This window comes from Coffea eugenioides, unplaced genomic scaffold, assembly GCF_003713205.1.
Source record: "Coffea eugenioides isolate CCC68of unplaced genomic scaffold, Ceug_1.0 ScVebR1_1490;HRSCAF=2347, whole genome shotgun sequence".
In the NCBI taxonomy this organism is placed as follows: Eukaryota; Viridiplantae; Streptophyta; class Magnoliopsida; order Gentianales; family Rubiaceae; genus Coffea; species Coffea eugenioides.
This window is the reverse complement of record NW_020861897.1, coordinates 9,125-34,518: the sequence shown is the minus strand read 5'-3', so window position 1 is coordinate 34,518 and position 25,394 is coordinate 9,125. Positions and strand designations below refer to the sequence as shown.

At 40.8% G+C, this 25,394-nt stretch overlaps 1 protein-coding gene across 1 annotated transcript; it reads right to left on the bottom strand.

Moving 5' to 3' along the window:
• Positions 1 to 22,330: 22,330 nt before the first annotated feature.
• Positions 22,331 to 25,090, bottom strand: LOC113755447. The gene is made up of 3 exons (XM_027299451.1): positions 24,223 to 25,090; positions 23,791 to 24,014; positions 22,331 to 23,698 (listed from the first exon to the last, which is right to left on the bottom strand). Exons 1-3 carry the CDS (start codon positions 25,088 to 25,090, stop codon positions 22,331 to 22,333), a joined length of 2,460 nt encoding a protein of 819 aa, XP_027155252.1.
• Between the last annotated feature and the right edge of the window lie 304 nt (positions 25,091 to 25,394).

The window sequence follows — 25,394 nt, the reverse complement described above, 5'->3', positions numbered from 1 at the left end:
GGGGTTAGAAGCACCAGGGATATGGTCTTCTGAGCCCACTCATCCTCTTTATAACTCTGCATTACCTCTTTGATCCAAATAGGCACTGCATAGGAAATGGCTGTGCACTCCCCCACTTCTTCTCTACCCTGTCTAGAATGTGCATCTGCAGCCAGATTATCCTTCCCTTTTTTGTAATGGATCTCATAGCTTAGTCCTAGCAACATAGTGAGCCAATTCTGTTGGAGTGGGGTAGTGATCCTCTGATCCTGTAGGTACTTTAAACTCTGATGGTTAGTGTGTATGATGAAATGATGTCCTTCCAAGTAATGCCTCCATTTGGTTACAGCAGTCACTAATGCTAGCAATTCTTTCTCATAGATTGATAGCCCCATGTTCTTCAGCCCCAGAGCCTAATTGAGGTAGGAAATAGGTCTCCTGTTCTGCATGAGTACAGCCCCTATGCCAGTGTAACATGCATCTGTCTCAATAATGAATGGCTGGGTGAAGTCAGGTACTGCTAAAATAGAGGTGCTGCACATGGCTCTCTTCTGGTTCTGGAAAGCCTGTTCTAAGTCCTCACTCCAGTGGAAATTGTCCTTCTTCAGCAGGTCAGTCAAAGGCCTTGCTATGGCTCCATATCCTTTGACAAATCTTCTGTAGTAATCTGTCAACCCCAGAAATCCCCTCAGTTGCTTGATATTAGTTGGGTTGGGCCAGTTTTCCATGCATTCTATCTTCTTGGGTGTCGCGCCCCATTTTTTACAAGAAAAATAAATTGGTTTAAAAGGTGAATTTTTGATTTGAAAAATGAATGAAAATATGGGTCTAAATGGGACTTGAAAGTGCGACGATTCGACCCAAAATAATAGTTTAAAAGGGTTTTGAATGAAAATTGGAGTCGCCACTTGGTATTGAGTTAAGGTGTACCAAGTCACCTAAAAAATAAATTTTTTGAGCAAAATTATAGAAAAACCCTTTTAAACGACTCCTAAGTCTACAAAAATCAGAGAAAGTGTTCGGGAGTCACATTTGATGAGAGGGAAGGCAAGGACGAGGTCCAAGGCACCCTCTCAACCTAGCCAAGGCTAGTTGCGCGATTTAATCGAAGATTTTCTTATTTTTTAACCAAAAGATTTATCACATTCGGATGTACTATATGAATGCAAAACCTAGACCTAGGGGGACATCGGGGGCAAAATTTCTCTTCAAAGTTTGAATGGTGCCAATCACATTAATAGTGATGCCCAATAACGACTCTTTGGAGAGGTCACGAATAATGCAAAAATATGAGACTCTAAGAAGAGGAAAAAAATAATTATAGAACTATACATGTCTTAAAGGAATGCATCATGTCAGGTACGGGGGACTAATGTTCGTGACTCAATTTTCCCTTTAATAGAGGGAATACGAGCGTGCTAAGGCTAGAAAAGCCAAATTCGTCCATATCTCATATTGTAACGGCCCCATTTTCCCCTAAGGCGAACCAGAGGGGTCAATGGGCCGCCTGCCCAACTCTCGCCGGGACTCAGTCGTTCACTACAATCCTCAAATGAATTACAAAATATATATATCAAATATACATCAAAGGTTCCCAAACTTTACATATCAAAAGCGAAGAGTCCACGCTTCCACTGCGCCACTCTGATCCATGATCCCAACCATTATACAGGAGGAAATCCAAATTCAATCCATACATGAAATAATCCAGGATTAAACACTACAAGCCCTTCCTTCGCCTTGAGCCCTGTGGAGGGGAATAAAACATTTTGGGGTGAGCTAAAAGCTCAGCGAGTAACCAATAAAATCAGTAAGCAAATCAGTTTCACAGTCGTTCATTTCAGTGATGTCATGATTCCAAGATCAAATATCCATTTATTGCTCTCGTGAGCCAGTGAAATAGTTGTACTTAAACACCCAACGCTCCTAACAAACATTTAACAGTAAACAGTCAGAGGGGGAGCCATTTGCTCCAGATGAACAGTACACAGAGGTGGAGACGTTGGTGTTCAGCACACGAATTCCAAGTCCTCATTTAAGCCAAAACATGTCATGGGCCACATGCAAGCACTCATGATATGCAATCAAGTAAATAGTGCAAGAAACGGTTCATAAGTAACTTTGGAAACAGTTTAGGGTCACTCACCTCCACGGCTCCGAAATCATCCAATAGCCATTCAGCAAGCTTCAAGTAGTACAAAGGCAAGTCCAGCTAGGGAAGAGTCCGGAAATGAGAGTTAAACTCAAAACCAGAAAAACAGTTTTGACATCGTTTTGCGGTAATGGCACAAAGTACGCTACGCTTATCGGATGAGGGTGTAAGACCCACCATCTCGAAGCTAAAAGACAGGGCTACAACAATGTAGAAGGCCACTCAGTCCAAATCCTAGCACAACTAGGTCAAAAAGGCAGAAAACCAAGCCAGAATCGCAATTGCAGGTTCCCAAATCACACAAAACTGTAATCAGTCCAAGTCAGTCTATACAGGTCCAAATGCATTGATTCCAAAGGCATATGAAAGATAAGAAATCAAGATACATTTCATCAGAAGACACCAACAGCAAAATCCAAATCAATTCCAGTAAAAACAGACAATTACTATCGCAGTTCGCACATTCTGTTCACCAAAAACAGCAACAGTAAAAACGGCATAACTCACTCTACACTACTCCAAATGCCCTGAAATTTTGCAGGCACTTCAAAATCATCAATACCTACAACTTTCATGTTTTGAGAAAAGTCCAATTCGGCCTCTATATATGACCTAAAATTTCGGACAGAATGTTCAACCAAGAACCCTAATTTTCCAGAAATTCTTCCAAATTCAAAATTGATTGCATTTATCAACAATTCACACCTACTAGAGTCAAAGCCCCTTATTACCAACCATAAAAAACAACCACACCATCAAGATCATATGAAACCAGAAAATTCCTCATAAAATAAAAAAACTCAACCAATTCATTCCAAACCATGAAATAATCCACAATTTCTCACACCATAGCCACCATTAGGCATAAAATAACCATCATTAAGTATAAGGGAGTAGTCAAACATCACTTACCTAAGAAACAAGAGATGTAGAGATGTTGGCCACCTAAGACCTTCAAACAAACTTCAATAGACCACTCACAAGCACCCAAAGGATAGATTTTATGGAGTAGAATCTAAGTTATGTGGTTGGTTTTGGAAGATTGAGTGAAATGGAAGCTAGAAAGTTGAAGAATTTTGTCTTTCTTCTTGCTAGAGAGGTTCGGCCATCAAGGGGTGAAAAATGGTAAGTTTTTTGTGAATTTTGAAGATATTTAATCCATAAGTCAAAAGGTCAAAACCATTAATAGTAAATCATAAAGTCCACCCAATAGAAAAATGACACATGGCATCTCATTAAATGCAATTCAATCCTTTCTTTTCTCTCTCACATCACTCACCTCACACTCCTTTACTTATCCATTAACACCCGATAAATTTCACAGTATCCGAAACTTAACCTAATTGGCCGAATTTTTCCAAACTTTTCGCACTAGTGGGTCCCACGTCAGTTAATTTTTCAAAAACTCTCCAATACTAGAAAAATCACCTAAAAACGATAATTACTCATAAAATTCACCAGGAGAATTTTCCTAAGCCAAAAAATGCAGAAAACACCCGAGGAAAACATATTAGGGGAATTTACGAGTTCTCACACTCATTTTTTTTCGGGGCGTCACACATATCCAAGGGGTTCCCTAATCTAATCAAGCAAATGCACTACCCTAATTCTAGTGCCTATATGAAATGCAAGTCTAATGTCATGTTTCATACAAAAAGGGTATATATATATATAGGGAAATTAGGGATAAGGGATATACGTATAAGGGGAATATCATACAAAATGATAAAAAGCCCTAAAAGGTGAAAAATATGCATGAGATGAAGTGTAGTCATACAAAACATGATCTAACGCGCGAAGGGCTCCTAAGGGTCTAGCATTGGACTAGCCCACATCTACGCTCTCTCACAAGCATTGGACTTGCAAGAGTTCGAGGGGACAACCATGACTAGCATTGGACTAGCCACGGTTACATGCATTTGCATCCATCATACATACATAAGTAAATGTGCATAATTAAAGCAAGTAGACATGTGAGTACGTAATTCACATAACACATAAGCATGCATATCTAGATGCCAAAACCTAGGAAAGCGATTAAACACATAGCACATAGACATGCAAAACACATAAGGCAATTAAGGCCCTAACTATTACATTTTTAGGGGGAAGGCCTACTACAATCTAAAAGGGGGAATAAGAATGAATAAAGCAACTAAATCCCTAACTATTACAATTTCGGCATTCAAGTGCCTTCCCAAATGAGCAAAAATTGAACTAAAATTGAAGCAAAAACTACGCAATTAAAGAAATAAATAAAGTGAAAATGAAATAAACACTTAAAGTCATGCAATTGCACACATAAGACACATATACACACGTAGGGTCAAATAAAGTCAAAAATAAAGGATAGAGTGTACATCCCTCGCAATGGTTATCAAATGAAGGGAAAATAGCTTCAAAACAATAAAAGGGTCAAGGCACCACTTTAATCAAGAAATAATCATATGAAACGAGACTAAGCATGAAATTGAATCAATCCAAGGCATTTAAAAGGATGGTGATCAACCCACATAAAATTAAAGCAAGCAATGACTTAATTGCAAAAACTAAAGAAATTTGAGGGGTCAATTTAATTGGTTTTTCCAATTATTTGGGCCATGGTGAAACAAGAAGAGACTTGGAGGGTCAAAGTGCGATTGTTTTGGAACATTTCATGCACACTCCATGCAAGTTAACGTGGGAAGACGTTTTACAACAAAACTTCAACAACTGATGAAGCTCTTGGCAAGGTTCTGCCGCATATTTTCATGCACAAAGTTCCGAAATTTCAGCAAAGCAGATTCATACAATAGCTTCGAAATTACTCCAATTAACATGGCTGAACATCCCTTAATAATGCAAATAATTGGCAGAATTTCATGCGAAGTTTCATGCAAATACTATGAAGAAACATTCTGCAACAAACATTTCTGCTGAAAGCTTTCTGCAACAAATGCAAACTTCCTTCCATTCAAACATCCCTTAACAATTTAAACCGAACCAAAAACTGGAATCAAAGCAACAAGATAACAAAGCTTTCTTCCCACTTTTATCCTAAAATCTTGATGTTTATACTCCAAAAAATTAAACCGAAGGTAAATGACAAAGTTCTGCAATTTCTTTCGGCAAGCTCTGCTGCGTTTTCCGAACATAAATCTCAGAATCTAATACCACTTTGATCAGACTTTCTCAAATCCACACCCAAGTTTTAAATTAAACCACATAACACATGACTTTGGCATTCAAACAAGTAAAAACTTAGAAAGAAATGCATGCATACGAAGCTTTCCTTATTTCTGCTGGTTCCTTTTACTTGTAACATGTTTGAGCTTTTCAAACATGCAATTTCCCATCCCTCCTAACGCAACTAACATCTCCACTAACCAAACGTTCAGATTAAACAGCAAGACAGACAAACTTTCTTTTCATCTCTGAACACCAGAATCTAGAGAGCAAGAGCATGCAAATCTAGCCAACCGAACTTCTGGAAAAAAAACGTAAAAGCAAGATAACACACAGAGAATCATTTCAACATTCTGCAAAACTCAATGCTTCCCTCCTTACCCCAAAGCTGAACCCAAAATAAGTAGAAGAAAAGAGCCTATATACACACGGAACTGGTATTGCCTATGAACACCAAATTCTGCAAACCCATCCTTCGGCCGAATAAAAACCTCAAACAGATCAAAAATGACGACAGCTACAAACAATGTTATTATTGAGACCAACCCTTATGTTACACTTTGCTGCAAATAAGTTGCAGCAGACGCATACAATGGCATCTCCATCCCAACAACAAACAGACCCAAAAGTATAATCAAGCCAAACCAGAACCCCAGCTACCCGAAAACCAGTCTAGTGACATAGCCGCAACAAATCGAGAGTTTCGAAATTATTGCAGCAGATTTTCATGCACATTATCTTAACCCAACACAATCTTAAACCAAAAAACCTCATGCAATCTACCCCCCGGGCCGAATGGACAAAGCTGCAGCAGAGACATCATGCACAGGGCAATCATGGAACAACAGGAACCCCGACAAGAGAGCAAAGCCCACAGATTCAATGAACAAGTTCAATCAAGACTTCGTTTTTCTACCACTCTGACTGGACAATTCTTAAACTAAGCAACCAAAGCCATGGCAGTTCAAACAACAACGGAAAAGGAAAGAAAAACAACAAACAAAAGGGAAAAATGCAGTCTAGTCGAATGGGCAAGGTTGTAGCAGAGTTTCTCCCTTGAATTTCTGCAACCCAAACCAAACCCATTATTCTGTCTCATACAATCTTCAAATCCCAGCATAGCAACCGAAGAGAGACTCGACCAAGCTACCAAATTGAATAGAAAAAGGAACAGCTCTTTGGCCCAAAAATGAACGGAAGGAAAAGTGTGGGAAACAACAGGGAACAGGCAACCATAAACATTCAGTCACGACCAAATCTTGAAGCGAGCAGGAAGAAAAAAAAAGAAAACGAAGATTACCTCTTCACTGCCCTCGGACCCGAAACTGCAGCCGGCACCCGCAAGAGATTGAACACGCTCCACCAGAGATCGAAGGAGACGAATTTGCAGACTTCGGTGAAGAGAACGCGAGCTAAAGATTCTGGCCTCTGGGGTTTCTTCTCTTCGTTAGCCGTCCAGACTTTACTCCTCTCGGTTTTTTTTAGCCGCCGCCCCTTTTCTTTCTTCCCTTCTGCTGTCTTTCCCCCCCCCCCCCGCCGTCACAGAACACCTTCACTCTCTCTCGTTTCCTTACCCAACCAGCCGCCCTCCAACTCTCTTCATTTTTCTCTCCAGCCGCCAACTTCAAACCTCCGCCCTTCTACTGGTTTTTTCTCTCAGCCCTCACCAAACTCCTTTTGTGAGCTCCCTTTTCAGCCGTCCTCCTCTCCGTAGCCTTCTTGCCCTTTTTCCTTTCGGTCTCCCTCTTATTTTTCTTTTTCCCCGTCACCCAACCCCTTTTGGCTGCGGCTCTATCTCAGCCTTTTTATATCAAGTAGGAAAAACCCTAAACCCTCATTTCAACGGTCACAAGCAAACCTCAGCTCCAAACCTTCTCTGTGGTCATCCGATTGAACTCTTGCATAAAACAACTTTTTTCTTTTTCTTTTTTTTTTTTAATTTATATTATAATAATGAACCAAATAAATAAAGAAAATTAAAAATTTAAATAAAAATCAGATAAAATGAACAAAACTATGAATAAAAGATAAAAACAAAAATGCTAATAATTTTCTTCTCTTTTTCCAAAAAATTATATGCTAAAATGACTTAAAACAAAAAAAAATAAAAGACTACAAATAAATAAAAACTAACATGAAAAATAAAAATAATAGTAAATAAAAATACACTAAAAATTTGGTGTCTACATTGGGGTCAGCCTGAACTCCTTCTGCTGATATTATGTGTCCCAAGTACTCCACCTGCAGCTGAGCAAATGAACATTTGCTCATTTTGGCATACAACTGGTGCTGCCTCAGAATACTCATTACCTCCTTTACATGTTTCACATGCTCCTCCAGTGTTGGGCTGTAGACCAGGATGTCATCGAAGAACACCAGCACATGCTTCCTCATCTGTTCTTGGAAGACCTGGTTCATCAAGCTCTGAAAGGTTGCTGGTGCATTGGTTAAGCCAAATGGCATAACCTTGAACTCATAGAGCCCTTGGTGACTTCTGAAGGCTGTCTTTGAAATGTCCTCCACTTTGACTCTGATTTGAAAGTAACTTGCTCTCAAGTCAATTTTAGTGAAGTACCTGGCTCCATGCAATTCATCTATTAATTCTTCAATCAGAGGCATGGGGAACTTGTTCTTTACTGTTAGCTCATTCAGTTGCCTGTAGTCCACACAGAATCTCCATGACCCATCTTTCTTCTTGACTAGCAGTACTGGTGAGGCAAAAGGGCTACTACTAGGCTGTATGATGCCTAGTTCCTGCATTTCTCTCACCAATCTTTCAATCTCTGTATTCTGTACGTAGGGGCACCTGTATGGCCTCACTTGAAAAGGATTGGCACCCTCCTTGAGGACAATCCGATGTTCATGGCCCCTGGTTGGGGGCATTCCCTTAGGCTCCTCAAAGACATCCTTGTATTGATCTAGTACTTGCCTGATTTTAGCAAGTAACTGTCCTGGATTTTCTTCTTCTTCTACTGCCACCAGCTGGGCCACCACCCCATAGGCGTGCTTCCTCAGCCACTTTGCCAACTTACCTCCCTTAAGCCCCCTTAACGTGGTGCTGCCCCATCAGTACTACTTCTTGTTTTCCCTGGTGGATTTTCATATTGAGTTCCCTGAAATTGAACTCTATAGGACTGTGATTGGCCAACCAATCCACCCCAAGGGTCATGTCACAGCCCCCCAACCTTAGAGTATTAAAGGTATGTTGGAATTGATGACCCTGCATTTCCCACTGCAGAGGCTTATCCAGTCCCTAGGAATCCACCTTTTCTCCATTGGCCACATTGACTACCAAGTTTGGTCCCTGAGTACCTAGTTTTAACTCTCTTGCCAGTTGCTCATCCAGGAAATAGTGGGTACTGCCACTGTCTATTAGTGTAGTGACTTGTCTCCCCTTAACCAATCCCTTCAATTTTATAGTTTTGTGACTTGTCCCTCCAGCCAAGGCATGGATGGACACCTCTATGTGTTCATATGCTAGTTCCCCATTAATGCAATCACAATAAACTTCTTCCTCTATAATCTCAGCCTCCTCAGCTTACAAGAAATGCACATGTGATTGTTTGCATACGCGGGCCAAGGTATAAGGTTCCGCACATTTATAACATAGCCCCTTTTCACTCCTCAGGTTAAATTCTGTGGGGGATATTCTTTTGAACTGGTTCTGATTGGTTGTATTCTTGTCGTGGAATTTGTTGGTGTGCTTGGGGTGTTTTTGGTTCCATCTGAGATGTGGTGTTATTTTACTGGGAGCTCTTTGGTTACTGAAACTAGTACTGACAGGTTTCTGCATTTTTCTGGATAGCCTTGAGGTTCTTTTCTTGGAGTTTTGCCATTTCAATAGCAACAGCTAAGGTTTCAGGTTTGGACATCTTAACCATATTAACTACCTTCTCCTTTAGTCCACTCATAAAGCATGCTTTGTAATATGAATCAGATAAGTGGGGTAAAGATGGCATTACCAGGGTTTTGAGCATGTCAAATTTTTCAAGGTATTCAGCCACGGATCTAGACTGCACCAGCTTGTTGAATTCTTCAATGGCCTCCTCTGGACTCCCTTCTCCGAACCTGATACACAGAGCAGTAGATAATTCTGATCAAGGAATGGTCTCCCTCCCATGGAAGACTCCATGGAACCAGATGTCAGTTCTGTCTCTGAAATAGAGTTCAGCCACCTCAGCCTTCATGTCCCCCTCTATCTCATTTATTTTGAAGTATTTGTTAGCCTTCCTGATCCACTCCCTTGGATTATCGCCATCAAAAATTGGCAGATCCATTTTAGGCAGCCTGCCACTGGTTCTGGTCTCTCTCTTACTGACTGCTTCCTTCTGTGATTCCATCCTGGATTCGTTTGGTCTAGCCTCTCCTTTTGAGTTGCTACTTCCCTCTAGCTCCTTCTCACGGTCACTGACCTTGGCCATCAATTGTGCTATCATGTTCATCATCCCTTCATACTTTTGATCCAATCCTTTCAGTAGTTTTTCAGTAGCATCTTGTCTGAACTCCATTGTCCTGATGGCTTGTTCCATTCCCTCATTTTTTTTGGTAAAAGTCCTGACCACACTCCCTAACTCCACTACGTCTCTTCTCAACGTTTCATCCTGGTTTTTTGTCATCCCTATGGCTCGAAATCGAGCTCTGACACCACTGTTGTGGAACAGAGCCAGAAATGTTATAGGAATAGAAGTATTGGATTGACAGAAAAGAATAATCTATACTCTAGCTGAATCGAATTCAATAAACACCTCCATTTTTATTGATAAGCTTCAAATTGGTTACAGAAAAGAAATTGGCGGGAAAAGGAAGAAGAGGAAAGAAGAAGGCTGGAAGAACTTGGGTAAAAAGTTAACAGAAGGGATATTCTCCTTTCTGATTACAATAACAAAGATTTTAACTGAATGAATCCTAAAGAATTACATGATCATATCATTTATAGAAAGCTATTCTAACCAATTCCTCCCACTTGCTAATGAAGCGGTTGTCACGTGAGAGGGAATCTTCTAGATCGACTGGTCCCAACTATCAGCAAGAATAGCATGAACCCAGAAAAGACGTGCTTCCCTGCTCGCGCCTTTTGCTCCCCTCGCGCCTTCTCCTTTCTTGCTTTCACGCCTTTGTCTTTTTTGTGCACTGCTTGATGATTGACTTCTTCAGACCACGTCTTCTCTTTACAACCTCCTGCCTGGCCACGCCTCCCTTTAGTTTTACTTCACGCATTCTCTCCTTCTGCACTTCTTAGCTTCTTACTTCATTACAATTCCTCGCCCTTAACAGCAAATCTTGTCCTCAAGATTGAAATGTAGGGAACTGTTTTTTAATCTCCTCAGCATCTTTCCATGTGGCTTCTGCAGGGTCCGTCCCCACTAGTGGATTAGCCACTGAGTTGCAACAGCATTCTTCTTTTTTGCCATCCTTCTGTTTCGTACTGCTACTGGCTCCACCCTCCAATGACCCTTCTCATTTGTTTCTGGCAATTGGAGGGTAGGAGTGACCTCGTTCCCCACCTTTCTCTTGACCAAAGACACATGAAAGACAAGGTGGACTTTTGAAGACTTTGGCAGACTCAGCCTACAAGCTACACTCCCAATCCTTTTCCTCTATCTTGATAAGCTACACTCAGCCTACAAGCTACACTCCCAGTACTTTGCTGATAATTTGATGTTTCCCCTCAGGGCTACTGAGCTCTGTCTATATGGTTGTTACCGTAGGTATACCCAATCTCCTTCACTGAAGTCCCTTTCACTCCTCTTTTCATCAGCATATTTCTTCATCCTTTCCTGAGCCTGCTTTAAGTTCTGTTTCAGCATGTTATCCAACTGTTGCCTTTCCTTGATGTATTCTCCTACTGCATCCACCCTGGACTGCAGGTAAGGTCCTAGAGCTAGTTGGGGAGGGGGAAAACCATATAATGCTTCAAAAGGGGTCATCTGAATAGTTGTGTGGTAGGAGGTGTTGTACCACCACTGATGAGAACATGAAGACCCAAGGCCCATTTAAATACATGAGGAATTGGGAGATTCAAGTGAAGGCTAGTTGATTGCACGAATGCTTGAGTTTAGCAGGATTATTTGATTTTCCTCGTTGATTTTGGTTATTTCTCGCTTTAGAAAGTCGGCCAACCTGTCTTCAAATGGTTGACACTTGTAGCCTTATCCTAGGTAATTAAGCTAGTTTAATTGCGGCCCATTTGTTAGTAAGTAAGGCCCAAAATCTTTCTTAAGTATGAAGGGTTAGTTTGGTCAACTTTTGGATTAGGGTTAATACTTGTAAGGGCTATAAATAGCCGCTCTTCCTCTTTGTTTAATCAGTTTTTGGCTATTAAATAAATTTAGTGAGTTTTCACTTTCTCTTTAGCAAGAGAGTTTCCCTTGAATACTTGAGAATCTTCTCAAGTGATTCACCCGAACTTATCAATCAAGTATCTTCTTGATTGTCGCGTTCTACTACCTCCAATTTGGTTCGTTAATTCGAGTAGTTGCGGGTTGAGATAATATCAAAATTGTTCGTGACTTCTAGGGATTAGTTGGGTCAAATTTCCGCTGCCTAAGCCATGGTGATTTGGTTGTCTAGATCGGGGATTCACATTAGTTGGTACCAGAGCTAGTCGACAACCATCGGGTTATATCCTTCCTTTTTGCTTTGTTTCGAGTCATATTCGTTTGTTATTAAATCTGATTTCGTGTGTCAAAAAAAAATCATCAGTCGCTAGTTTCCTTGCTTTTCCGTTTGTCTTGACTGTCCGCAAATTATCCCTTTGCTGTCCACCTTGTGTCGTCTATTGCTGCTGTGTTTTCTTGTCCTTAATTGCATCTCAGTGTTGTGTGTTTGAGTCTTGAAGTCATTGAGTCAAAAAAAAAAAAAACAAAACGAAACAGCTGCTAAGATTTTGTGCCGTCGTTGTGTTCTTGTGTCTTGTTTCTCGTAAGCAATCTGTTTGCCGTCTCTTGCTACTGTTTAGATCAAATCATAGTCCTTTCATTGTGTTGTTGAGTCGTTCTGGTCGTGCAAAGCAACCACCAAAAAAAAAAACAAAGGTCAGTAGCTAATCCTTTTTTCCTTGTCTCCCCGTTGCTGACCGCAATTTCCAGTTTGTGTGCATCGTGTTTGCGTTAGTTTTCAAGTTGTATCACCACGTTTGTGCCTAGTTGTTGTCTATTGTTGCTCAGACTCGCTGTCCATTGCTGTGATTGGGTCCTGCTCAAAAAACAAGAATATATATATATATATATAGAACCAACCTCTTGTTGTGCGGCTGCCTTGAAAACTTGCTGTCTTGGACACAAGGCAGCCTTGGAACTTGCGGTTGTCTTGCCCAATCATTGAAACCTTGCTCACAAGGCTGACCACCGCTTGAGACATTGAAACCATTGTCAAAAAAAAAAAGGAGAGTCGCACCAAGTAGCCTTGAATCAGGTTGCTGGAATTTCATTGGCTCTAGTTTCTGTCCCGCTGCTGGTTTCATGCGTGTGGGGTCGTGTGTTGTTTGAGTCGTGTACAAACAACCAAGGAACATCGTGTGGGGTCTGAGTGTTCTTTGTTTTCAAGTCTGGTCGGCATTGTTTTCAAGTCTGCAAACTGTCCGCAACCACATGCAAACTGACCGCCAGTCTTATCCTTTGCAAAAAAATTTTGCCGTCAGTGTTTTGTGACTTTCTTGTGCCGCTTTTAACTTCTGGAAATTCTGGGAATTATTTGTGTTATTCTTAGGCTATTTTTTTGGTAGTTACATCGTTGTGTGTAAAAAAAAAAAAAAAAAAGAAGAAGAAGAAATCTGTTCATTCTCTCTTGCCCAAAGTAATTCGGATCCTTCTTGAAATAGGACAAGAACGCAATCTGAAATTGGAATCAATATTGACTTAGGATTGGAAACAACTCCTAGTCATACTTGACTGCCATATCCGATTTGTCAACTTGTTGCACACGTGCTAGCCTTCCAAAAACATAGCAACCGACCTTCCAAAATACTCAAGGCTGCCTTGGGAACACAATTCCAGCCAAGGTGCAATTTGGGTAGAGTATTCTAGGCTCCAAAATTTCTGCCAACCGTTTGTTTGAGTCTTTTTTTTTTGTCTCTAGTCTGTTCAGTCCATAAAGTTGTGTCTCTAAGTCATTTTTGTTAAGCTCTTCTCGTGTCCAAGTACCAAAAGGAGTTCCAATCAGATTTGACTACCTAGTCTCCTAAATTGAGTCGGCAGTCTCCTAGTTTGAGTCTACTTTTCGAAATTAGTTACTTCTCAATTCCGTGTCTTTCTTTAGTCGACCTATACCTGGGAATTTTTTCCAGCAAAGCCTCCGCATAATTGAGCCATTAAATTCTGTTCCAATAAATCTTGACCACTTGAGAAATTCTGGTTTCGTCAATTGAGGAGGTTGATGAATTTGGGTGTTGCTTGGTGAGAACCTTTGAGTGATTAAACACTTGAGCGCAAACACGAGTGTGAGGGTAAACACTCAGGGAGCGAAGTGAGGAACTTTATTACTAACCTTTCTCCTTGCAGGTTGAATTAAATATGTCTCAAAGTGTTGGAACTATTAATACTCCTTTTGACATGGGACATCTCATTGAGGCTTTGAATCAATTGAACAAAAGGTTTGATGCACTGGAGGATAAGGTGGAGCAATCAACCCTAGGCAAGAATGCCTCCAAGAGACAACCATACATGGAGGAGTTAGGTGATTCGAACAATGAGGAGGACATGGCAGATGAAAACCGATTCCGGAATTATAAACGCATCCCTAATCAAGGGGATGATGAACTAAAGGGAATCAAGCTCAAAATTCCTACCTTCCCAGGCAAGTCAGACCCTGAAGCATATTTGGAATGGGAGAGGAAGATTGAGATACTTTTTGACTGCAACCACTACTCAGAGTCCCAAAAAGTGAAGTTGGCAACCCTTGAGTTCACTGAATACGCAGCCGTTTGGTGGGATCAGATTCGCACCAGACAAATGAGACATGAAGAACCACTCATTCGCACTTGGGAAGAACTCAAAAGGATCATGAGGAAGCGCTTCATACCAGCGTATTACCACAGGGATTTGCACCATAAATTGCAAACTCTCGCCCAAGGTAGTATGACAGTTGAGGATTACTTCAAGGAGATGGAGATGGCCATGCTGCGGGCTGATGTTCGGGAGGATATAGAAGCAACCATGGCACGTTTCTTAAGAGGACTACACGCTGAAATTGCAGATGTTGTGGAGCTCCAACATTATCTTGACATGGATGAATTATTGGACAAAGCTATCAAGGTGGAAAGGAGGCTCAAGAGGAGGGGTATCCCCCACCAAAGCTCCAACGTCCAATCTGAAAATGGGAGACCTCAGCAGTATAAAGGCGAGATTACCCACACGAGTAAGTAAAAGTCAGCCAAGGCAAGTGGGGTTTCGAATGGGGCATGGGTGCCTGGTTCGTCATCTTCAAAACTGACCCAAAGGGCCGAATTTAAGGCTGATCTAGGGGCATCTAAACCTAGAAACCGCGACACTAAGTGCTTTAAGTGTCAAGGTTTCGGTCACATCGCGTCCCAATGCCCAAATCGAAGGGCCATGCTCATGCTACCAAGTGGGGAAGTGCTAACGGATGAGGAGGATGAGTATGAAGGCATGCCACCATTGGTTGAGGAAGAAGAGATAATTGCCCCTGACCAACCAGTTGGACTAGGCCTTGTTACAAGGTTGGCATTGAGTACTCAACGCCCAAATGAAGAAGAGCAGCGTACCAACATCTTCTATACCCGATGCCTAGTTAACGGTAAAGTGTGTAGCTTGATTATTGACGGAGAAAGTTGTACCAATGTCGCTAGTGCCTTATTTGTCAAGAAGTTGTACCTACCTGTCCAAGATCACCCTACACCATATAAGCTTCAATGGTTTAGTGATTGCGGCGAAGTGCGAGTGTCTAAGCAGGTTTCCGTGAAGTTTAACATTGGGAGATATGAGGATGAGTTGGTGTGTGACGTGGTTCCTATGCAAGCTGCCCATCTTATTCTTGGAAGGCCTTGGCAATTTGATCGCGAGGTTACTTATGAAGGTCATTCCAACAAATACTCGTTCATGCATAAAGGGACGAGGATCATACTTGTTCCACTCTCACCTACGCAAGTTCGAGAGGACCAAAATGTTTTACAAAGGGAATGGGAGTTGGATGGATTGGAAGGCAAGGAGAAGAAAGGGTGAACATTGATCATGCTCGCTAAGGCTGAGGACAACATCGGGCACTGGGAGCTGAATCGTTCAACCTTTGTGGTGTTTAACGTGTTTTCATTTGTGCGGATTGTTCGTGGTCAGATATCCTTCATCTTGTAGTGTGCAATACCCGCAACCATAGAGATCTGCGAAGAGAGTGCTGGTCAAGTAATTCCAACCCACACTAGTCGGGTTACATTGGCCTTTGATGCAGTTTTTGCACATCTTGATGCGTACAACTCGCAGCCCAACCAAACCTTGGTTCGCCGAGCGTCTGCTCACGATCCACCCATAGGGTTGAGACGTCGCTTGTGTGACCATTGTCATGGAAATCTTGCTGTCCACGACATGTATCTACCACCACCACGAGTTGTCCTTGTTTCACACAAGGATGTCATGATCCTTCTTCGTTTAAGAAGGCGACATGCAGGCTGTTTGGTGACCATACACATGCTCTCATCACTTTTGTTTTGTAAGAGAGCCATGATTTGGGGACAAATCGCCTTTAAGAGGAGGGCAATGATGAGAACATGAAGACCCAAGGCCCATTCAAATACATGAGGAATTGGGAGATTCAAGTGAAGGCTAGTTGATTGCACGAATGTTTGAGTTTGGCAGGATTATTTGATTTTCCTCGTTGATTTTGGTTATTTCTCGCTTTAGAAAGTCGGCCAACCTGTCTTCAAATGGTTGACACTCGTAGCCTTATCCTAGGTAATTAAGCTAGTTTAATTGCGGCTCATTTGTTAGTAAGTAAGGCCCAAAATCTTCCTTAAGTATGAAGGGTTAGTTTGGTCAACTTTTGGATTAGGGTTAATACTTGTAAGGGCTATAAATAGCCGCTCTTCCTCTTTGTTTAATCAGTTTTTGGCTATTAAATAAATTTAGTGAGTTTTCACTTTCTCTTTAGCAAGAGAGTTTCCCTTGAATACTTGAGAATCTTCTCAAGTGATTCACCCGAACTTATCAATCGAGTATCTCCTTGATTGTGGCGTTCTACTACCTCCAATTTGGTTCGTTAATTCGAGTAGTCGCGGGTTGAGATAATATCAAAATTGTTCGTGACTTCTAGGGATTAGTTGGGTCAAATTTCCGCTGCCTAAGCCATGGTGATTTGGTTGTCTAGATCGGGGATTCACATCAACCACTCTGCCAAAGATAACCACTAGTTCCATTTCTTAGGTTCCATATGTGTCAGACACCTGAGGTACATCTCCAGCACTTGGTTGACTCTCTCAGTCTGGCCATCAGTCTGAGGTGATAAGTTGTGCTGTAGTTTAATTTGACCCCCAACATACTGAATAACTCCCCCCAGAATTGGCTAACAAATATCCTGTCCCTGCCTGAAAGCATGCTTTGAGGAATCCCATGTAATTTACTGACATAGTCAATGTCGCGCCCCATTTTTTACAAGAAAAATAAATGGTTGGAAAATGAATTTTAATTTACAAAGGAAATGAAGAAAAACAGGGGTCTAAATGGGACTTGAAAATGCGACGATTCGACCCAAAATAATAGTTTAAAAGGGTTTTGAATAAAAATTGGAGTCGCCACTTGGTATTGAGTTAAGGTGTACCAAGTCACCTAAAAAATAAATTTTTTTGAGTAAAATTATAGAAAAAACCCTTTCAAACGACTCCTAAGTCTACAAAAATCAGAGAAAGTGTTCGGGAGTCACATTTGATGAGAGGGAAGGCAAGGACGAGGTCCAAGGCACCCTCTCAACCTAGCCAAGGCTAGTTGCGCGATTTAGTCAAAGATTTTCTTAATTTAACCAAAAGATTTATCACATTCGGATGTACTATATGAATGCAAAACCTAGACCTAGGGGGCATCGGGGGGCAAAATTTCTCTTCAAAGTTTGAATGGTGCCAATCACATTAATAGTGATGCCCAATAATGACTCTTTGGAGAGGTCACGAATAATGCTAATGACGAAAAATGAGTGGAATGAATGTATGCAATGTGAAAATATGAGTTTGCGTGAAGTGAAAAAGTAATATAAAAAACAATAGTGTGTAAGTGGAAGTGTGCAAATGGATGTGCAAAGTAAGGTGAGTAAAGTGATAGTATGAAGTGCGTGTGTGCACGTGATAGTATATAAAGTGTAAGTGGCAGAGTGAAAACGTGCAAAATAAAAGTTGTGTGAAGTGAAAATGTGGAAAAAGGGATAGAATATGAAGTAAAAGTGCATGTGATAGTGGATAAATGAAATGCATGAACCCTAGAGGAATGCAAGCAAGACGGGTACGGGGGACTAATGTCGTGACTCAATTTTTCCTTTTAATAGAGGGAATACGAGCGTGCTAAGGCTAGAAAGCCAAACTCGTCCATATCCCATATCCAAGGGGTGACTCCCTAACCTATACAAGCAAATGAGCTAATCTAAATGAAAATGTAATCCTAAATGTGTAAGGGAAAGGGAGTGAAGGGACATGCAAAAATGAAAGAAAAAAACTAAAAGGAAAGAATGAATGGAGATGTAGTGAAGGCATGCGAGTATGTACTAGCGAGAAGGGGCCCTATTGGGTCTAGCGTTGGACTAGCCCACATCTACGCTCTCTCACAAGCATTGGACTTGTAAGAGCTCGAGGGGACAACCATGACTAGCATTGGACTAGCCACGGTTACGTGCATTTGCATCCATCATACACATATATAAGTAATGTACATAATTAAAGCAAGTAGACATGTGAGCACGTAATTCACTTAACACATAAGCATGCATATCTAGATGCCAAAACCTAAGAAAGCGATTAAACACATAGCACCTAAGCATGCAAAACACATAAGGCAATTAAGGCCCTAACTATTACATTTTTTAGGGGGAAGCCTACTACAATCTAAAACGGGGGAAATAAAATAAATAGTTGCAAGAAATACCTAACTATTACAAATTGGCATTCAAGTGCCTTTTAAATGATCAAAAAGGAACTTAAATAAATATACAAAATTAAGCAAATAGAGCGAAAAATAAACAAATAAAGAAAACATTCAAAAGGCATGCAATTTAAACACATATAGTCACATAATGCACATAGGGTCAAATAAAATGAAAATGAGGGATAGAGTGTACCTCCCTTGAGTCGGGTTCTAATAGAACGAGTTACTTATTTACCCTCCAAAATAATAAAAAATGTCAAGGTATCACTTTAATTAACAAATAAATCAGAAGAAATGGAAATAAACACTAAATTGAATCACTCAAAGCATTCCAAGGAAAGTAAACTACTCGTATTAACCAATTAAGACAAACAAAGACCCAATTGAAAGATTAAAGAAGTTTAAAAGGCCAATTTATTATTATAAACACTAAGGGTCTAAAAAGAAATAAAATTAAGAATCTAAGGTGAAACATACCAAATCAAATGAGAAAATTCACAAAATAAAGGAAAAGCAATTTGCTAGGATTAAACAACAAAAATTCAAAATTTCACTAATAAAAATTCAAGTTAAAACTAGAAATTATCAAGAATCATTAAATCCTTAGATCCTTAAATTCCTAGACAATCTGTCCAAAGACACATAAAATGATAAAAAAGACCAAAGGAAAACAATCATGTCAAAAAGGAACAAAATTGATTGACCTTCCAAAGTTTCTTGGCCATAAGGGAACAAAAAGAGACTTGAGGGATGGTTATGTAACTTTTAGAATACATTTGCATGCATGCATACGAAGAAGATTTCTGCATTTGAAGCTTTCTGCAACTAAATGTACGCCGGCTGCATTTTCATTTCATAAGCAAATTCTAAGCAGCTTTTATTTCATCTATCCAAACTTTGTATTAGGCGGCAAAATCAATCAAAACTCCATATCCAATCAAGCAAAAACGTAGCAGAAAAATATACAGATTCTTATGAAAACTTTCATGCAAGATGGAAGAAGATTGCTGCAACTGAAGGCTTCGGCAACTGATGAAACCTTCCAGCAACAAAACTAGTTGCGACTTTCCTTGTTACATGCGGATTCCCTTTAAAGCATCAGATTTGAATAACAAACCAGGTAATGAAACAAACCCAAAGAGTAGAAACATAGCTAAGCCCGAAAGGAAAAATACAGAAAGTTGTGAAACGAACAGTGAAGCTCCGAAACTTCAGGTTCTCTTCAATCCTCTGATCAGAGGAAATTATTCTAACATAACAAGCATACTCACACCCACATATTGAATCTCATAGTGAGAGGAAAGGGAGAGGCCGTGCACATTCAGAATGGAACTACACCTAGAGCTACTGTCAATGAGCATAAAATTTCTGCTAAGGTTTCAAAATACAGCAACGGGCATTGAACGAATGCCATGTTGCAGTCATGCAGTCATGCCGCATAATGCTGTTTTAAATAGCAGCAAGCACCTACAGGAGATATCATCAAAACACCAGGCAGAGTCCAGAAAGGAAACTCAAGCCATTCCAGCCACTCCAACAAACCAAAAGACCGAAATTTTTTGTGTCAAGATTGCGGCAACAAAGCCGAAAGCTACAAGCATGTGGCGGCAAGAATTACTCTACGCTTTTCCAACATATGCGAAAGTGCAACCAGCTATGAAATAATGCAAGAAAGATGCAAAGAAAGGATCCCACGGCAAGCATGCACATGATACTCCAACCAAATAACAAGCAAACCAGGAAAAATTCCAACAATCAAAGAGACAAAACTGTCCAGACTGCTGCAATGAGCCGAGAACTCCAAGCTTGTTGCAGCAGCAGATTCTTAAACAAAACTTCAAACCAACATAATCTGATCCTAGGAAACAAAATCATCAAAACAACTCTATACAAAAAGAAAACCGGCAAACAATAAAAAGGGATCATCTCTGGCCTATGAAGTGCACGAAAACGTAAGGAAATAACAGAAATAAACTATCTCTCTCGATCCTTGGCTACGCTCACGGATTCACACATGGTAGCAAACATAACAAAAACATCACAGAGCAATTTCAACCTTCTGATGCAAATCTGACAGCCTAGCGTAAAAAAAACAACATAAAGAAACTACCTTTTTTAGATATTTCCTCCCTTTTCTGCTCACCTTGATTCCTTTCCAGTGGCCTCTCCTCTTTCCTGCTATTGCCTGAAACTCCTTGCTCCTCTGTGGATTTCCTCTCTTCCGCCTGTGGCTCTTCGGTCTCTCCTCTGCACTCTCTCTCAAAGCTGCGTTTTTTTTTGTTCTAAAAAAAAACAGCCGCCACTCTCTCTTCTTCAGATTTTCAGTCCCTCGGTGCTCTCTCTATCTCTCTCACGCTGTTCTCTCAAAACCTTTTCCCAGCCCTCTTTTTTTTCCTAGCCGTCAGTTCTACTCTCCCTCTGGTTTCCTTTTCACTCAGCCGTCAACCCTGCTCTTTTCTCCTTACCCTCACTCAGCCGTCATCAAAACCTTTTTTTTTCTTTTCCTTGCCGTCCTTTTTTGCTTTTATATGGGAACCAAAAACTGAACCCTATCCCCAATGGTTTGGATGAAGCGAACTGGTTTGTACTATCTTCATCGGACGGAGCCAACCCAAGGCCAAAATGGGTGAGAACCGCGGCTGCAATTCTCTTCTGCTGCAGCCGAGACCAAATGTGGACTTTTCCTCCTTTTTTTTTTTTTTTTACAATCACTTAATTAAACAATAAAAAAAAATAATAATTTAAACGTAAATAAAAATGTACAAACAAGCAACAAAAAGATGAAACAGAAACTAAGATTTTTTTCTGTATTTTTCTCTTTCTTTTTTGATTAATAAACAGTAAAAGGAAATAAACATATTTTTATGAATAATTTTTCCTATTGACAAATTTTAAAAGTCTTACAATAAATAAAATAAAATAAATAGCTAAAGGGTGAAAACGAATACAAAATAAAACTAAAATAAAAATAATGGATAATAATAATCTAAAAATACTAAAAGTCCAAAACTAAAAATCATGAAATTAAAGAAAAATAAAAATAGATAAGAATTATTACTAAAACTAAAACAAAAAATAAAATTAGGATAACAATTATTTACAAATTTGGTGTCTACAGTCAATGAAACGTCTGGCCCCCTATGGAGCATCAAAAGGGTGTGCCAGGCTGATGAAGTTGGAATACTTGGTGAATCTATCCACCACGACCATTATGGTATTCGTCCCCTCTGACTGTGGCAACCCTTCAATGAAATCAATGGTAACATGACTCTATGAGTGTTGAGGGATAGGGAGTGGTTGCAGCAATCCTGGGTAGGCCACATGTTCATCCATGCACTTTCTACAGGTATCACACTCCAGAACTGTCTTCTTAATCTCCTTGTATATTCCTGGCCAGTAGAATAGCTGCTTAGCCCTCAAATAGCTGGCTTGAATGCCTGAATGCCCTCCAAGTTGGAAGTCATGTAGTACAATAATAAGTTTCTTCCTGGTGTCACCTTTGCCGTCCTATGACTAGCCTCTTCTTGTATCTGAGAATGTCATCCTGGTAGGAGTAGTCTGGTGCTAGTGTGGGGGTTAGAAGCACCAGGGATATGGTCTTCTGAGCCCACTCATCCTCTTTATAACTCTGCATTACCTCTTTGATCCAAATAGGCACTGCACAGGAAATGGCTATGCACTCTCCCACTTCTTCTCTGCCCTGTCTAGAATGTGCATCTGCAGCCAGATTATCCTTCCCTTTTTTGTAATGGATCTCATAGCTTAGTCCTAGCAACTTAGTGAGCCAATTCTGTTGGAGTGGGATAGTGATCCTCTGATCCAGTAGGTACTTTAAACTCTGATGGTCAGTATGTATGATGAAATGATGTCCTTCCAAGTAATGCCTCCATTTGGTTACATCAGTCACTAATGCTTGCAATTCTTTCTCATAGATTGATAGCCCCATGTTCTTCAGTCCCAGAGCCTAACTGAGGTAGGAAATAGGTCTCCTGTTCTGCATGAGTACAGCCCCTATGCCAGTGTAACATGCATCTGTCTCAATAATGAATGGCTGGGTGAAGTCAGGTACTGCTAAAACAGGGGTGCTGCACATGGCTCTCTTCAGCTTCTGGAAAGCCTGTTCTAAGTCCTCACTCCAGTGGAAATTGTCCTTCTTCAGCAGGTCAGTCAAAGGCCTTGCTATGGCTCCATATCCTTTGACAAATCTTCTGTAGTAATCTGTCAACCCCAGAAATCCCCTCAGTTGCTTGATATTAGTTGGGTTGGGCCAGTTTTCCATGCATTCTATCTTCTTGGGGTCAGCCTGAACTCCTTCTGCTGATATTATGTGTCCCAAGTACTCCACCTGCAGCTGAGCAAAAGAACATTTGCTCATTTTGGCATACAACTGGTGCTGCCTCAGAATACTCATTACCTCCTTTACATGTTTCACATGCTCCTCCAGTGTTGGGCTGTAGACCAGGATGTCATCGAAGAACACCAGCACATGCTTCCTCATCTGTTCTTGGAAGACCTGGTTCATCAAGCTCTGAAAGGTTGCTGGTGCATTGGTTAAGCCAAATGGCATAACCTTGAACTCATAGAGCCCTTGGTGACTTCTGAAGGCTGTCTTTGAAATGTCCTCCACTTTGACTCTGATTTGAAAGTAACTTGCTCTCAAGTCAATTTTAGTGAAGTACCTGGCTCCATGCAATTCATCTATTAATTCTTCAATCAGAGGCATGGGGAACTTGTTCTTTACTGTTAGCTCATTCAGTTGCCTGTAGTCCACACAGAATCTCCATGACCCATCTTTCTTCTTGACTAGCAGTACTGGTGAGGCAAAAGGGCTACTGCTAGGCTGTATGATGCCTAGTTCCAGCATTTCTCTCACCAATCTTTCAATCTCTGTCTTCTGTACGTAGGGGCACCTGTATGGCCTCACTTGAAAAGGATTGGCACCCTCCTTGAGGACAATCTGATGTTCATGGCCCCTGGTTGGGGGCATTCCCTTAGGCTCCTCAAAGACATCCTTGTATTGATCTAGTACTTGCCTGATTTTAGCAGGTAACTGTCCTGGATTTTCTTCTTCTTCTACTGCCACCAGCTGGGCCACCACCCCATAGGCCTGCTTCCTCAGCCACTTTGCCAACTTACCTCTCTTGAGCCCCCTTAACATGGTGCTGATATCCTTCCCCTTCAGTACTACTTCTTGTTTTCCCTGGTGGATTTTCATATTGAGTTCCCTGAAATTGAACTCTATAGGACTGTGATTGGCCAACCAATCCACCCCAAGGATCATGTCACAGCCTCTCAACCTTAGCGTATTAAAGGTATGTTGGAATTGATGACCCTACATTTCCCACGGCAGAGGCTTATCCAGTCCCTTGGAATCCACCTTTTCTCCATTGGCCACATTGACTACCAAGTTTGGTCCCTGAGTACCCATTTTAACTTTCTTGCCCGTTGCTCATCCAGGAAACTGTGGGTACTGCCACTGTCTATTAGTGCAGTGACCTGTCTCACCTTAACCAGTCCCTTCAATTTTATAGTTTTGTGACTTGTCCCTCCAGCCAAGGCATGGATAGACGTCTCTATGTGTTCATCTGCTAGTTCCCCATTAATGCAATCACAATAAACTTCTTCCTCTATAATCTCAGTCTCCTCAGCTAACAAGAAATGCACGTGATTGTTTGCATACGTGGCCCAAGGTATAAGGTTCCGTACATTTATAACATAGCCCCTTTTCTCTCCTCAGGTTAAATTCTATGGGGGATATTCTTTTGAACTGGTTCTGATTGGTTGTATTCTGGTCATGGAATTTGTTGGTGTGTTTGGGGTGGTTTTGGTTCCATCTGAGGTGTGGTGTTATTTTACTGGGAGCTCTTTGGTTACTGAAACTAGTACTGACAGGTTTCTGCATTTTCTGGATAGCCTTGAGGTTCTTTTCTTGCAGTTTTGCCATTTCAATAGCAGCAATCAAGGTTTCAGGTTTGGACATCTTAACCATATTAACTACCTTCTCCTTTAGTCCACTCATAAAGCATGCTTTGTAATTTGAATCAGATAAGCGGGGTAAAGATGGCATTACCAGGGCTTTGAGCATGTCAAATTTTTCAAGGTATTCAGCCACGGATCTAGACTGCACCAGCTTGTTGAATTCTTCAATGGCCTCCTCTGGACTCCCTTCTCCGAACCTGATACACAGAGCAGTAGATAATTCTGACCAAGGAATGGTCTCCCTCCCATGGAAGACTCCTTGGAACCAGATGTCAGCTCTGTCTCTAAAATAGAGTTCAGCCACCTCAGCCTTCATGTCCCTCTCTATCTCATGTATTTTGAAGTATTTGTTAGCCTTCCTGATCCACTCCCTTGGATTATCACCATAAAAAATTGGCAGATCCATTTTAGGCAGCCTGCCACTGGTTCTGGCCTCTCTCTTACTGACTGCTTCCTTTTGTGATTCCATCCTGGATTCGTTTGGTCTTGCTTCTCCGTTTGAGATGCTACTTCCTTCTACCACCTTCTCATGGTCACTGACCTTGGCCATCAATTGAGCCATCATGTTCATCATCCTCTCATACTTTTGATCCAATCCTTTCAGTAGTTTTTCAGTAGCATCCTGTCTGAACTCCATTGTCCTGATGGCTTGTTCCATTCCCTTGTTTTTGTTGGTAAAAGTCCTGACCACACTCCCTAACTCCACTACGTCTCTTCTCAACGTTTCATCTTGGTTTTTTGTCATCCCTATGGCTCGAAATCGAGCTCTGATACCACTGTTGTGATACAGAACCAGAAATGTTGTAGGAATAGATGTATTGGATTGACAGAAAAGAATAATCTATACTCAAACTGAATCGAATTCAATAAACACCTCCATTTTTATTGATAAGCTTCAAATTGTTTACAGAAAAGGAATTGGCAGGAAAAGGAAGAAAAGGAAAGAAGAAGGCAGGAAGAACTTGGGAAAAAAGTTAACAGAAGGGATATTCTCCTTTCTGATTACAATAACAAAGATTTTAACTGAATGAATCCTAAAGAATTACATG